The sequence below is a fragment of the Sus scrofa genome, chromosome 16, assembly GCF_000003025.6.
Source record: "Sus scrofa isolate TJ Tabasco breed Duroc chromosome 16, Sscrofa11.1, whole genome shotgun sequence".
Taxonomy (NCBI): domain Eukaryota; kingdom Metazoa; phylum Chordata; class Mammalia; order Artiodactyla; family Suidae; genus Sus; species Sus scrofa.
In genome coordinates, this window is record NC_010458.4 from 38,169,353 (window position 1) to 38,186,451 (window position 17,099).

Genomic DNA, 17,099 nt, shown 5'->3' on the forward strand with positions numbered 1-17,099 from the left:
TTTGAAAAATTGAAGGCTAAATTCAACTAAATAAGAAAAGAAATCTGTTGATTTTAAAGTTTATTTAAATAAAATAAACTTAAATATTTAACTTGGCTGACATAGCCTTATTAGGAGGTGATTACATAAACAATTTATTTAGAATGAAGTTATCCCTCTGGCCCAGGGAAAATATTTTGGTTTCCAAAAATCAAATATTCCAGGTTTATTTCATATCACTCTACCCCAAATTCAAGTAGTGAGGTTTTTAAATTATTCTGTTCACCGCTGAATTCCTGAAAGCAATGGAACCACTTTTAAACTGTAAATGTATTTTTACCATGAAAGTAAAAAATACCCTGAGGATATAGTAAAATGTAAAAGGAGAAATCCCCTACCCCACAGGAATCCTTTAGAAAGTCACCGGACTGGAAATTTTATGAACGTGAAGGCTAATATTTCATCAGTGTCTAACAGCCATCAAAGTGCCTGGGGCAGAACTGATTTAATAAACATTGTTAAGTGAAGCAATGAAAAATACACCTTTATTTTTGCAACTATTAAAAGAGCTACACAAAACTCTGTACATTTTAAGCTACAGAATCAGATTAAATGGCCAAGTGGCTAGAGAATGTTCTTGTACAACACTAAAAGCTAATGATTTTTCTCAGTTACTAAGGATTAAGCCTTAATTTCTTAGCATTAAAAAAAATTAAGTCTAGAAGTGTGGTAAAGCTAAAAGAAACTTAACAGTGGGGCAGCAAGTTCACAATTTGAGCAGGACACTCACCCTGACATTGGAGGCCAGGCATCACTTTCATTTCTTAGGGCTCTCAGTCACTCCACGCTCTCATATTCAGCATCCCAGCTACGGAATCGGCCTGATGCTGACAATGAAGCTGGAGTGGGCCCAAAGCAGTGGTCATGGTCCTCACCCCCAGCAGGTCTCTTGGCTGAAGAGATCACCGCATTACCAGAGTCGGAAGGCCATCCAGATCAGCTGGGTGGCCAGGGGATGCAACACACCTCAGCACCTGTACCCTCCGGTCATGACTAGCTGATAGCCCTGAGGTGGTGAGTCACTGAGACAAGGAGACAACGTTGAGGAAAACTGGGAAATGTAGATTCTAGCATGGGAGCCTCATGAGGGAATGAGGAGACGTGTTGAGACTGGAATTATCAGTGAAGGTGGGAAACTAAGGGTGAAACCCACAGGAAAAAAAATCCTCCCAGACCTGATCCTTTACAATTCCTCACCACAGAGAGTCAATTCTGTTTCTGTAACTTGCTCAGTACAGTCCCTAGCAGGCTGCCATCTCTTACAAGAAAATTAAACATAAAAACAGATTGGAATGTTTTCTTGGTGATGTAGAACAACTCCTTGATTTCTCTTCATGCAACAGACAGATGTGGAATACTGCTGATGGAAAAGGCTCTGTGCTGGGCACACAGGAACAAAGAGGGACAGGCCCTGCGACCCACTCACAGCCCCAGGTAGGACTGACAATGGACAATTGCTACAAAACCTCAAGAGCTGACAGAGAAATGGACCAGGTCTCCCAAGAACGCAGAGAGGCGCCTTTCAATTTTGATGGCAAGGTCTAGGAAGGCTTCCCAGAAGAAACATCCATGGAGGGGGGATCTAAGCAACAGAGTTTATATGTGAAATTGTATTCCAATGATTACTGTAAATTGACAACAGTTTTAAGGGCTCATGTAGTCCTACATACCAAACTGTGATCTAAACAATCTACATAAATCATTTTTCTCCTTATTTATATTTCAAACAACACTTTGCTTAATTAACCAGATGTTAGTGAGACTGAATGAAGTACATACAACCACATCAACATGGGGTAAACTCTCAAACATCAATTTTTTTGGGGGGGAGGGAACAGCCACAAAATAGTACAAACTGTATTATTACTCCTTTTTTATAAAAATCAAACCTGGAAAATAGTATTCTGTGACTTATAAAATCAAGACAGTTGTTACACTTGGCACTGGTGGGCAGAGGCTGAGAGGGGCACAAAGGTGGCTTGAGGTCTGCAGGTAGCATTTTTAATCTGAATGGTGATTATAAGGGTGGCCACTGATAATAAAAATTATTAATTTTTCTTTTTCTTCCTTTCTTTCCTTTTCCTTTTTTTTTCTTTTCTTCATTCCTTCCCTCTTTCCTTTCTTGCTTGCTTTCTTTCTTTTGTTTGCAGCATCCAAAAAGATTTTTCTATGGTTTATAATATGCATACATGTTCTTCATAGGTGACAAATGACCTAAAACATGTTGAAATTTCTAAAAACTATATATACATATTTGCATGAATGTATATATCATGCTTTTGCTCCAACTTTATTTGCATGCAAATTTTAATGACAGAGTTTAGATATAAAGAATAATATAGATATTATCCAATTACAGGGGCCACTTAAATGGCAAGCAGCCACATAAGGCCCCTCTTCTCTCTGGTGACATCACCAATAGATGGAAGCGTGTTCTGAGTTTCAGCGCAGCTCCCAGTACTGCACCCTATGTGCCACCTACTAACTGACCACAGGTGAAAACAATTGGCTATCTCGGTTAAAACCCAAGATTTAAGGAAAAAAAGAAAAAAACAATGGACACCATCTAATTCTTTTGTTGTTAACATGAGAAAGATCTTACAATTAAGGACAAATTTCACATGTATTTCTAGGCCAGTATATAACTTCACACCCATGTGTGTAAATGATTTTTCCCAATTATAATAACACCTTTATAAAGGCATGTTTGCTGCTTTTTGTGTTTTATATTACCATAGAAACACTTACTGATTCATATGTAATTAGACAGGAGTTTAACAACAGGACATAGATAAACAACTGGGATTATTTTTTCCAAGCAGAGAATCAGGGAATCTTTTGTGACTCAATTTCTCCCCCAAGGTGGTTCACTCCACCCTCATCACACCTATTAACCCAATGTACAGTTGTTAATTATAACAAGATAATGCTTTTACACATTTTTATTGGTAACTACTCATAATAAAATAAGTAGATACCAGAGACAATGGAATGCTAATTGGTTGCTCTCATGAAACCACTGCATCCACTGTATTTCCAGTCTCTATGTTTTTCAGCTCAACCTGAAGCAATACTCTGGGCCATGGGAACAGATCTTCTAACCAGATCCCATTTTTTTTGCCGGTTGTTTTTCTAGAAACAGATGGAGAAAGAGGCTTAAGCCCTTTTTCCTGAACTAGGATGTCAGGGCAAACTAAGCAGGCATCCTCCTCAGTCTGGGGCCTGCTAAGGAGGGTGAGACTCAGGCTGTGAGGTTACAATCTGTGAATTACATAACTCAGAATGTATGTTAGGACCAGAGGGGATCTGGAGAGGCAGGGGAGGCCTGGCAATGAGAAACAGTGAGACTGAACCACCAGGTGGCCCCATGTAGGAAGGTTACACGGATGCATCTGCCATAAATTCCAGGCTCCCAGCCCTTCCTTTGAGATTAACCTCCTGCCTGGAACTTGCTTCCCTAAAGAATTTGACCAAGTTTTACATAACTCAATCACAGGCATTTTAGTTTCCAGTTGATCACTTCTTACTCTGCCCCCTTCTCTATGGAGTTTACTTCTCTGATCCACCTGAAGAGGAGGATGTCTTCTTTGAATCACAGGGTTAATGTAATTTATCCAGAATACCAAGCTTTGTATAAATGCTCAGTTCTGAGGTGTGCCCAAGAAGAAGACTGCCTTATGGAAAAGAAGCCCTTATACACAGAATCAGTTTCACACTTACAGTTCTTGATTATTTAAAAAGTTCCACTAATACACAAATTTGAAAAATGTGTAATACAAACTAACATTTGCTGGCAATCACAAGGAATCAGCTACTGTGCTATGGACTTTAATTAACTTTAATTAAGTTAATTAACTCATTTGACATATTAACATGACTAAAGGTAATATTTAATTATTTTAATGTATGTATGTATGTATGTATTTAATGGCTACACCCACAACAGACAGAAGTTCCCAGGTCAGGGACTGAATCCCACCCACTGCTGCAAACTATGTCACAGATGGGGCAAAACCAGATCCTTTAACCCACTGAGTGGGGCTGAGGATCGAACCTGCAGTTCCTCAGCAACCAGAGCTGAAGTAGTCAAGTTCTTAACCTACTGCACCATGGTTGGAACTCTGCATTTAATAATTTTAAAAAGCATGTGAATCCATGAATTCTCTTATTTGCCACACAATCTTGGGTGAGTTTGCTTCACCAGTTTAATAAATGAGGAGTAATAATAACAGGTGCCTCACAGGATTTCTGATGAGAACGTTTTAGGATAATTCTTGTCAAATGCACAGCCTGGTACCTGCCACATAGTAAGTACTCAGTAAATAGAGATTACCATGATTTTATTTCTGTGAAGGCTATACTAGAAGAACGGCAGGTGACGAAGTTACAGTTTCAACACATGAATTTTAGCAACTTAATTAGCTATGTGACATCCAGAAAAAAGTGTAATGATCAGAGTTCTGTTATGTGGGGAACACTGTGGTCAAAGCAATGGTCTTGAATTTCCTTCAGGAGATTGCTGAGGACTCAGTCTCCATATTTCTCCACGCATATTCCTCCAAGCCAATTTTATGAGAAGTTATGATAGAATTGTTATGGCATTAGCTAACTTCATAGACATAAGTTACAGAATTACATTAAAGTCCCAAACAAATTATAAATTTAACTGGTTTCATGAATTTGCCTGACGTCTAAGTTTCAGCTCTCTATTTGATCTCAAACTTCATGTCTGAGGGTTTATGTTTTTTTTTTAATATTTTTCCAACAAAGTCTTTTGCCACAAAAGCACTGACATTGTTTATAACCATTTTTCTTGACCCTACTTGACTGTTAAAGACCAGCAAAACTTTTCCACTTCCAAAATGGGGTTGGGGCGGGGAGAATTAGATTATAGGTTATTCTCTGTGGTCCCATTCATTTCAAATATTTTATGGCTCTACTCACTGTTCAAATGCCAGAGAGGAAGAAGACAGTGTAATTTATAGTCTGACCAAGGGGAGAGTGTCAATAAATTGAATGCATCAGGACCTAGCTAGATCTCTAGAGAACAAAGCTGGGTCAAAGTCTACTTTCTACTTCTCCATCCATTTCTATGGGTCCCTGGTGGGACATGTGCATGCAAATCTCGAGAAAGAAGGCAGGCAAATATAACAAATATTTGTTCTTGAGCTGCACAAGGTTAAAAGGAGAAACTTGAACAAGCTAGGACAGGAAGGAAAAGGCTGAAGCAGCAGTCTTCTGACCACTTTTTGGAAGCCCAGGAAACAGAACCATGGGTGGGTAAAGCAGTGGAAAGAGTGGGAAAAAGCAAATTAAAAAAAGAAAAAACAACAACAGCAGCAGCAACAACAGATGGGGGATTTAGGATCAGACCATGTTTTCTTCAACACTGTGATTTAAGAGCTGTACAACCCCAATTTTATCTCGTATGGTTGTTTTGAAGGCAGAACTGAGTGCAGCACCAAGTCCAATGTCTGACAAACACTAAGTGCTCAGTACTGCACAGCTATCATCAGTGCGATGGTTATTGCTCTAACTATCACAATAGACTTAGGAGCTGTTGTCCAAGCCTGCTGGTGATCCAGCTGCCAATCAGCTACCTGCTGTTCCATGACACAGCTGCCTCAGAGGAAACATCACAGCAGCAGCTCTCTACTTCCTGGAAGGCCATGGGTTAAAAGTTGACATACTTTGCAGGAATTTTTCCTAACCAAAACAGTCTCAGTCATATAAATCCCTTGACACAAAGAAGAAATTTTGTACCACATACAGTGGAATGACAGCATGGATGTTGGGAATTATTACTTTCTGTATTTCATAGATACATGAATATTTTATACGTATTCATTTAAAAAAGCTGAATTGCTCATCTTGAATGTATTTGAAACAGGAAGAATGAGGCACAATGGGAGAACTCTTCTGTGTGAGGCTGGAAAACAATTACATATTGAAACTATGTTTTATGAAACATTTCTTTGAACAAGTCACATTGGTGTCATCTCCTTTGCACTTCACAAAGAATAGTTGGCCAAAAAAAAAGATAAAAGACCATGAAGTCACTTATTTGCAGTTTTCAAACGTCATAAAGGAGAATCTGCTTATCTATTGATTCCCTACCCCTGATAACTAGGAAGAAATGGGTTAAAATTTAAGCAAGGGAGATTAGTAAGGGGTGTAAACAAAACGTCTTAACTGTGTGGGTTGTAAAACATCAGGATCTTTCCTGTAAGGAAGCTTTGGAGGCTGTAATCCCTGTGTGCATAGATTCTATGCCTTGTTTCTGTTTTTCTCATTTCTTATTCTCCTTCATGTAACAATAGAAAGGGAAACACTTGAAGCTGACTTTCTTGATCCTCTGGCCAAAGCCAAAGCTTTTAGCGTTGAGATGAAGGGGGAGTGAAAAAACCAAAAAAACTGCTTCTGCATTCAAGTCCATTACTGGAGCTTTTGCCAGAAGGTGGCAGTGTGATTAGAGAGGGCAGGGCGCCAGGTGGTGGGTGTCTGAAGTTCTTCCACGTGGGCCTCCCCTCTGACCTCCTCTCTTACCTCTCTAGCTACTTCTTCGGCTCTTTTCCCACAATCTTTCCCATATTGTTTCTCACTTCAAAAGAGTTGACTTTACCCTTTAAGACTTTAGCTTAGCTTCCCCACTTTACATCCTCATCACCCAGGATGCTCCTGGGAAAGCCAACCCCCAAAAGGGTTGAAGACAGATAATAAATAGCTATCATTCATCTTTCCCCTGTGATGCTAAAAACTGCATCCATAGGTTCTGGGATTCTCTCTACTCTCCATTCTTCTGAAGGACTTCCTAGTTTAAGCCAAACTTGACCACAGAGCAGGGCATTTAGAGAGCCGAGACACATCATAGGCATAGGCTCCCATTAGTTATGTTCAGACGGTTATGCTTAATTGTACTTATCCAGGCTCACTGTCTTTGTGCCTCTATGGTACTCCCAGGCTTCCTGTAGGCCCTGATCCCTGGAAAGATGTAGTGCTCTTGGCTAGAGCATCCTTCACTTCTACTACCCATTTTCTAAAATATCTTCCACCTCTATTTTACCTCCTGAGTAGGTGGATAATCTCTGGAAGAGATACTTTAAAAATCTTTGTTAGGTTTTCACTAAGACTGTGCTTTCTTTGTGACGATATTCTTCACCGTCCTAGTTAACAGCCCCCAGGTCCCATTCCTGTTACATTTATCTAAGCTTTCACAATTCTGTATGTCACAATTCTGTATCAGCACTACTCTTATTCAGAGTATCTATACATATCTTACAGGCATCTTTTTCTAAGGAGAATCTCCTTGAACCTTTTCAGTTTCATCTTGTGATCTACTTTCTCAATCTTGACAGGTGGATTGATCCATGATTAACCATTCCTACCCTCATGATTGTGTTCATGTTCTCATCCCTTCTGATTTCATAAAATTCACTCCATGACTGCAATGACTGGCACAGGGACTAATAAGTGAGCTTATTAGGTGAAGACCTATGCTGACAGGTTTCAGTGATGGGCCAACACTATGGTCAATGGGGAAGAGAAGAGCAGAGTGACAGGTCGGACTAAGCTGCACACACATAACCACATACCCAACCACAGCCATGTTTTAGTCACATGGAGCCTATAGAGTGCAATGTAGCTAAGGAGAGTATTGCCTGGGCAATTTAACCTACGAATTTTATTCACCAGTGACAGGATAGAAAGAGTGGTTGAGAACCCCATTTTGAAATATTCGAACCACAGAAACATCCTTCTCCTGAACAATGTGAAACCAATTCAGCATTTCTTTATCGATAACCATGTTGAATGCCTGACAGGTCAGCTATCTGCATATTTAATAGCAATGATTTTTCCCATCCTAAACAAGTTTAAAATAAACTCGTAAAAAATCAGATGTTAAATAAAATTAAAGGAGCTTAACTATTATAACTGTTCTCTGATCTCCCAGAAATAAGAATTATTCTATAACGTTAAAGCCGTTCAAGTCTTTGAACTGCTACTATTTGAACTTTCCAGGAAGTTTAATTACCAGCAAGTTTATCCCAGTTCACATAGTGATACAAAAAAAAAAAAAAAAAAAAAAATCACAAAAGACTCTCTGGTAGTAGGGTACCACTACAGAATGTAGAACTATAAAGGATCATGGTAGTTTATTAGCTAAGTGGTTTTCAAACAACAGTCCTTGGAACCCTTAGAGCTCTTTAGTGGTATTGCAAGGATGGGCATTAGGTTGGGGTTGGGGGACAAAGGAGCTAACTGAGCAGATGTTTTACTGTCATATGCATGATTATACATTTTTACTAATATATATCCTACCTAGATGTCATTTTAAAAATTATCTCTATATACTAAATATATATATTTAAGTATATATATTTAAATGTTTTGTATACACTGACTTGTTTATATTAGCATATCATCTATAAAAAGTATTCATTGAAAATACATATTTGAAATCCACTGGTCAGCCCACCCTCTTTATTTTATAGGTGAGTAAACCTAGCTATAGAGGGATTAGGTGGTTTCACCAGGGACATAAAGCAAGTTAGAAGGAGGGGAGACAAATGGCTTTTCCAGAGAATTTCATAAATTATGACTTTAAAGAATAAACCTATCTGTGATCCACTCTGTTCTTCCTTGGCATTAAAACATTACGTTTTAAATAATGTTCAAGGTACTTAACCACTTCTCCTAAAAGCTGTTTATCTCTAGGTCTATTATATAACAGATGTAAAAAAAACAAAACAAAACAAAAAAAAAAAAAACTCAGGTAATAGGATCAAAAAAGTTTATTGCATGTTCAAGACTTAGAATAAATCTTGAGAATAGTCACTTCCCTAAGTAAGCCAAGACACAGTGTATGTTGGACAGGCAGAAAGTATGCAGATTCCATTTGTTTCCCCATTTATAAAAGTTTGTATGATAAAAGATATAGGAAGGAAGATTTTCTACCTTTTTGAAAGGTGACTTAAAACAGTATGAAAGTTCATATAAAGTCTGAGATGCAGTACTTACTTTATACCTGAACTTTACAGAGCTTGCAGAGAACAAAGCATAAAACTTGCTAACATAGTTGGAGAGATGATCTATTTAGAACTGCGAAGAACTGACCTTGGTCTTTTATTTCTCCAAAATAGGGAAGAGATGACCTATTTGTAATCAGTAGAGAATAATTACAAAAGTCTTTCAAATAGTCATTTTCCAATGCCTGACATCATCCTTAAACTTCATAGGCTGCCATACCTCTAAAAAGACAACATCCAATTTATTTTTTCAATTGTTTAATATCTGACTAAATATTTTATTGCATTTAGATACACTCACAGAACGGAGAATTTTACAGTTATTAAACATGACAATTATATACACAGCAGGTATATATGCAGCAGGAGACATGCTGCAGTAGAAAGAGCACTCCCTCTAAAATAGACCAGCGTGGGTTCAAATCCCAGTCCAGGATTAAAGACCTTGCTCAAGTTATTTTACCTCATAGGTTCATTGCCTCATCTGTAAAGTGTGGGTTAACTCCTTCCTTTCAATGTTGTTATAATACGTAAACACGATGCTGTATGTAAAATTCTCCACAGAGTTCTCATTCATAAAATATATTCAATAAAATGAAAGTTAGAAGTATTATTATTAGAAACATAAAAAACAGTGCATGTAAATGGAGGAGAGCACAGAACTAATATTTACTATTGTTCAGTATATGCAAGTAAAGTAAAAAGTGAAAATAGTTGAGGATGGGATACTGGAAATTATAAATAATTTTCCCTCCAAAACATACACCTTTTATTCTTAATTAGAAAAACAAGTAATTTTAGTCTACTCAGATGCTTTTTACTGGGATCATGAAGCCAAAATAAGAATTCTCAGCCAATCTGAACTTTTATAACCCTAGGAGAAAAGAGTTAATAGAAAAAAAGCAATCACTTATTGATCTGAGGAGCAATGTAATTCAGAAAATTGCATCTCAGTAGTGAAATTCTCATTTGTCATATTTTGGACGTTAAGCAAATTGTTGTTTACCAGATATACAGATACTTATACATATAAAGATGAGCTTGCTGATGAATGTGGTAATTACATTTTTAATATATTTAAACTTCCATGTATAACACTTCTTTGATGAAAGAGTTCACATAGTATAGTACAGCGACAAGAAGAGAGAAAAATCTCTCTACCACCATTCCTGCCATTTTTATATTAAAAGGTAACCACTACCAAAGGCTTTGAAAGCCTTCTAGACTTTTTTCCTATGCCTATAAACCTAAGTACAATTTTAGATATTTAACAATCTGCTTCAAAATTTGCTTTATACAAAACCCACAGTCATATTTTAGATAATTTTTCCCAGATTATAGAATGAACAATCTTGAATATCACAAGCATATGTCAAATAAGAATTTCTGACAGCAGAAAAGAACAAAGTCCAGTTTTACTGACCAAAGTTCTCTTTATATTTGTAATTACATAAGTTTGGGTTGGATTAATGAGAAGTACCTCTGGGATATATTTTTAAAATGGCAAAATGCTATAGGATTCTAATTTTATTATAATATATAATTGTTGATAAATCTAAATTAAGACACATAACAGATTAATTTTGAAATTATTTTTAGCTCATTTTTTGGACATTCGTAGGATTTTAACTATAAATAAGGCTTATCTTTTAAGAAGATAAATTAAGAAGAGGAATATAGAATATCACTAGGAGTTTGTTGTGAAATCCCTTTCTAAAATGTGAATGGCTCATAGGAATTTAATTAGCGCTGTAAATAACCAGTTAATTTTTTTTTTTTTTTTTTTTAACGGTACCGTTTGGAGAGAAGGAGGAAAAAGTAAAGAAAAAGTAATCTGCGGCACCGGATTCTTGCAGAAGGCAGTTAGCAAATTTGCAAAGGTAGCATTTAGTTTGGAGGCTTTCAGGGGGAAAATGGGCAGTTTTAAAGAAAATGGGCCAATGGGAAATAGATTTATATAGGCAGCATAAAGATGGATAAGGCAAAAGATGGTTCCCCAAGAACAAAATATTCTCAAGTGCAGAATAAAATAAAATCATCTGAAAAAGGAATATTGATTTGGTCTCTATAGTGGGAAGTCAACTGTTAAAGCCGATGAAGTAGGTTTTGGCTTTTGAAAAGGAATGGGGGTTGTGGTGGGTTAAGTTACAACAAAAAAGCTGATGAGAGGATATGGACTCGCTGAGCTTTCTAGGGCATGTGTGTGTATTTACACAAACACACGCACATGCATATTTCCTCTGTACACCTAATCTGTCATCTATGTAGAGTCTACTATATAAAAATATAATAAGTAAATACATGTGTATGTATAGAATTTGAATGATAAAAGGAATAGCAAAACAGTTAAACTGTAATGACAGCAGATGAAACCTTAGGTCAAATGACTGAGAGGCAACGGTGATATGTCCAAATAGTTCAATTATTAACAAGACAGATGTAAGAATAATAACTGTGGAGGTTTCTGTAGTGTGCTGTCAGGAGTCATTAGCATAAAGAGGGACATTTATTTCTTCCATAAACACCATTCTGACCCAAACACTATGTAAACTATTTAAAATTAAGTGGAACAACATATACATACATAAATCAATATTTTAAAATATATACTTGAAACTGCGACCCTATTTATTTATGAAAATACCTTACATAATTTAGAATAATAAAATGAATAGTTGTGGATAAAAATAGACTGTGATAATCTCGAGGGAGTAAAGGACGTCAATGTGACTGCTCTCCTGAAATGAACTAATTGTTCCTGATTGATTGGATTCTGAATTTGGAAATAAGTCTCCCCGCATTTTAGGCAAAGAGGGAAATAGATGGGTTAAATACTATATATTCACATATAAGAGCCTGTTTTCACAGAAGCAGGACAGAAATCACAAGTGAATATGAATAAAATTCACTTATTTTATAAATTCTAATTTTACCCATTTATATTAGAGTTTTATACTAGCTAAGGTAATTAATAAAAGGATTCTAAGTATTTATTTCCCAGTATTTATTTGGCATAAAGTAGCCTTACAAACTTATTTTCAGACACAATCTTTTCTTTAAATAAACTCAAGAAGGAATTTACTGTACTATTCTTTTATTTCAAAAAAAATCACAATTGATGTAAGAGATGATGTAAGAAATCTACATCTACAGGTTATTAAAACTCACAGAAATACCACTGAAGGGACAATTCTTGATTCTAATCCCCTATTAAACACTAGTACAACAACAGCAAACAATAAAGCAACCACATAAATATGGGCTGAATTCCTTACGTAAATGAGTATTTACATGTGTGTTTGCTTGCTCAAATAATTCTACATAATAATTTTGCCTGCCTGTTTCCATCCTACCCCCAACACCTGCTTCAATCACTGCTTTTATTTTTCCTGTCTAAAGAAGTATTATTTCTATTTCAAAGAGGTGAGCTTAATTATTTACAATAAATCACTAAGATAAACAAAATAGAAGTAACTTCTGAAACAGGATATAAATATTTTGTAAGTAACTATCTCTGGACACAAAAGTTACTTTATTGAAAGAATATTCCTTAGGGACCATATGCATATGAGCATATCAAACAATGAGGAAGTAGAAGAATTAAATATTAGACTAGATTGAAATTAACATACTTTTCATTAGGATGAAAATTACCAAAAACCATAATTATTAGGGAACAGTACATTAACCAAATAAAACATAAGGGATTTCTGAATGATAAGCAATTTGATATACATTTAGTCACACAATTAAAGTTGGTTCCTATGATTAAACTATATAACATTATTAATTTCTCTAACACATCCTGTATTAAGAGCCAAGGTATTACTTCTAAAGATCACCTCAAAGACTGTCAACTACCAGCCTGCTTGCATCAGGCAAGAAAGAAAACAAGCAACTGAATCAGACAGTGAAAAATGACAAATTTTTTTTGTCCTAAACTCCCAACATTTTTGCAAGTTTCTTTTCTCTTGTAAAAACTGACACCAAATGAATTGCTACGGTCCACATGGAGTTAAAAAAAACGTGGGCACCCCTGTTTTAGAGCAGACAAAATCGGGAGCAAAACTGACAAGGAAAGTGTCACCAACACTGCTCTTTCTGGCAAAGCCCTAACATCACACCTAACTCTCAAATCTCGTCAGCAATTACTAAATACTCCACTATTACGTCAATCTTAACAGGAAAGAAGGGGAGAAGCAAGAGAGAAAAGCGTGTTACCACACTCCCTCCGAAGTCCTCAGGGAACTTGTAGACCGGGATCTCGGCTTCATAATTATGCTCATTTTGGAGGAAAAAAAAAAGAGAGAGGGAAAAAGAAAAAAAAAATATCTTCAAGTATTCTGTTTATACATCTCAGCTGTGCTTCTGCAAAGATGGCTTGAAATATATTCCATTTCCAAGGGGGATTGCTTGAAGAAATCTAAATTTCCCGGAGTCCAACTCCTGTCCCCAGTCCAGAACAGAGGGAAGTTCCTAAGACACAGGAGCTTTTTCCTCTTTCACAGTGAATTTACTCCAGCATTAGGCTGTTCGGAAGTGACAGTTTGTTTTCTGTTTTGCATTGCCAAGGGAGGAACTGGAATGTGAATCTCTTCTTCATCTGGTCACAAAGGCGACCAACACAGTGAAAGAGCCACTTGATCACATCTTTTTTGCAATTCCATAAGAAGAGATTGAAAGGTTTCCCACACTTGAAAAGTGCTCAGGTAGAGAGAAAGGAAACGAAAATGACCGCGAGGTACTGGAACGCCGGAGAGCTGTCAGGGAAGTTCCATTTCAGAGCGACCACAAGAAAACACTCTTTGCGGGGAGCCAAGAAGTCAGGGAGGGAAGAAAGCTCTCCAACTTGGGCCGAGCCCACTGCTGTACCTGTGAATGTAATTTCCGTTGTGTCCCCTGCTTAGAATCTGACTCCAAGCCTTAGTGAATGGGAACTATCATTCAATCTGACCGGGCTGAAACTATTCCTCAAGGGCTGTATGACGTCTGTAGGAAGGCAGTTCAAAACATTGCAGGGAAGTGAGAGAGGAAAAAAAAAAAAAAAAAAAACCCAACCAGCACCCAGCCTGCCTAGCCAATTGCTGAAACTTACAAGGCTTCCCTCCACTGTAGGAAAGCACCAGAGATGGGGAGTGTAAACCATCCAAGCAGACAGAAGACATCTCAAAATTTATAAAATCATTTCCTCCTCTGGTAAATGAGGTGTCTATGTTACTCAGGGTAAGATTCTCTGAGCACCTTTATAAGGAACACACCCCTCTGCCATAAACTTGTTTATCTTCCCTTAAAAAAAAATCATTTTCTCAAAGTCCTGCGCTGAAAGCTAAAATTTCCAGTCAAAAGTAAATTTGAGAGGGGTTGGGGGACTTAGCAGCTGTTCATTTTGAGTGTATTTACTGAAATGTTACACTTTGCAGTTGGCTGCAGAGATGAAAACTGCTTCTTAAAAATTCAACAGGATGTATGTTGTATCAGGTCGGGCTGCAATGGTTTAAACTGAAAAATCTAATGTATTGTTGCTGGACAAGTGGCTACATGTGCCAAGCCTGTTCCTTTGCACAATGTTTTCTAAACCTTATTTCTTTTTGAAAATCATATGCAAATTTCATTGATTTCTATATGCAAAGTCTCCGGGTTTGCAAATTCCTCGCAGCTTTTCAGTAAGAAATGAAGTTGATATGCTGTAATCTCAACATCTCTTATTATGCCCCACTTCCTGCATCTGAAATAAAAACTGTTCTATTAAAGTAGACATAATCTAAATGGATCCAAGTTGCTCCTAAAATGAGGGGATTTGACCTCCATCTCCCATCCTTCTGAATATTTCCCCGAGGATTATATATTTGTCTGGATGTGCCAACTTCAGCTATTTTGGATGTGAATTATCAAGTGAAAATAATTCAAGCATTCTGATTTCTTAAAGGACATTGCTTAGTACGTTGGTTCTCCAGTCTGACGTGAACTTGGTATTTATTTAGCATTTGCAGACAGGATGTTAAAGTGCAATTGTGACCCACCCAAAGGACTTGGAAAATTAATGTAGTAAGGCATCGCGCCAGAGCTCCGGTTGCTTATTACAACAAACCCCACAGCTCCTCCCACGGTCACGCTTCAAGGTGCATTTATGACTTACTCTCCCCTCAGTAACTCTCAGGCCTCCTCAGGTAAATGCCAGTAAACTGCTTGCCACAGAGTTGTCTCCTTAAGACTTTCAGTTTTCCTGTGGCTGTTCAGGGACATTCACGGATTCTTGGCTTTGTCCAGTGTCTAATATATTGCTGCTACTTTAAGGCAGGTTCACCAATCACATACTTGGAGAAATTTCTGAAAACCTATGGTTACCAAAGGGGACAGGTAGGGGGTGGGAGGGATGGACTTGGGGGTTTGGGATTGGCATATGCACACTGTGGTAGACAGGGACCTGCTATATATCACAGAGAACTCTACCCCGTATTCTGTGGGAATCTACATGGGAAAAGAGTCAGAGAATGGATGTGTGTATGTGTATGACTGGGTCACTTTGTTGTACAACAAAAATTATCAAAACCTTGTATACTTCAATACAACTTTTTTTAAAAAGGTTAGGGAAACTCCTGATTTTTTGGAGGGAGGGGACTTTCAAAAAGAGGTTTATCATTTTTTCTTGGAATCTGAATGTGTGGGGGGGAATTAGAAAGGAACCTAGACTGAGTAAAAGTAACCAATGACTACTATTTATTTGAAACACTGTCCTTTTCTGTATGCGGTCTGGCAAATATTTTCTGGTTATCATTTCAGAAAGAAAATGACAGTGATCATAAAATGTACTGTCTGAATGTTGTGTGTTCAGCTCTCCTCACATATTCAGTCCTGTGTTCTGCTCCTCCCCAGAAGGCTCTCTCTCCCAGGGAGACTCCTTAGCTCACTGCCACCCCCTGCCTTGGCACAAACACATCTTTAACCTCTTTGGGTGAGTGCTGCTCTTTGTGCTGCTCAATGTTACACACGTTCCAGGAATCTGTCTGCGAAAATCCTAAACTGCTTGTTGGTCATCTCCTAAACACTGTGTACCAGTCCTGTAATGACTAATACATCATCCCTGTCCCCAAAGAAAAGTTTAAGTGGGGAATCTGATGGCATGTGCAACTAACCAGAATACGCAAAGCCTCTTGGATCAGTACGTCAAGGTTCCCGTCACAGAAAAGGACAGACGCACAATAGGCACAATAGAACCAGACCATTGAGATTTAAATTTTTAATTCTGCTTCTACCCCCAACATTTAAGGTAGTGACAAAATCATAATAATTTTTAAACACCCAAACAGCACTTGTTCAATATGACAGTGTTTTCACCCTTCTAAGACATCATTCCATTTTTCACGTGGAGATTTCTGAAATGATATTGTACAAGCTGAATGCCACACAGTCTTTCCTCTGAAAAGCTTCTCAGAATGGAGATATAGCACTGCCTTCCTCCCCCAACATTCCTGTTAACATTCAAATATATGATGGTATAGATGATGGCTAATGAGGATGCCTGAAGCTGGGGAGCCTAGATTCTAGTAAACAAATGGCCCTTGTCTGTAGGGCTTTGGAGAAGAAACAGTTGATGGAGCAGTTGCTATGATTTCTAAAATTTCCCTGATGTGTCAGGTTGTATAGACTTCTATTTGACTACTGTCACCATAACATTTCAGTGGACTGTACCACATTTATATACGTTCATTGTGGTCATCCAACCATATCCATTTGGTTGAACCAAATCACTGTCTCATATGATGTTTCCTAAACTTCAATCATTGGAACACAACTTCCACAAGTTTTGCCATATTGGCATCTAGACCATCTTGACCATCACTTGATATTTTTTCTTCATTGACTCACTTTTTTTAAACCTAGGTAACATAAATCTGAAAGATTACTTTATATTTTTTAATAAATGGGTTTGATATGGTGATGACATTTCCCCCCTAAATGCAAGTATTAGTAGAAAAAAAAGTCCAAACATCACCTAAAATCTCTTCCATACTAAGGGTGACCACAAGGCAGCAT

At 37.5% G+C, this 17,099-nt stretch overlaps 1 protein-coding gene across 22 annotated transcripts in view; it reads right to left on the bottom strand.

The window, feature by feature from the left end:
* PDE4D (phosphodiesterase 4D) overlaps positions 1 to 17,099 on the bottom strand; it is a 1,509,235-nt gene that overhangs the window by 272,053 nt on the left and 1,220,083 nt on the right. Inside the window, exon 1 of one of the 22 annotated variants that reach the window (XM_021076880.1) lies at positions 13,287 to 15,468. The exons of 20 other annotated variants lie outside the window; for them this stretch is intronic. In XM_021076880.1, the coding sequence (XP_020932539.1) occupies positions 13,287 to 13,351 (65 nt within the window). In that variant the 5' untranslated portion in view covers positions 13,352 to 15,468. Of the gene's footprint in view, positions 1 to 769; positions 15,469 to 17,099 lie in introns of those variants that run through there. One more of the 22 variants, XM_021076882.1, reaches the window with a different exon arrangement.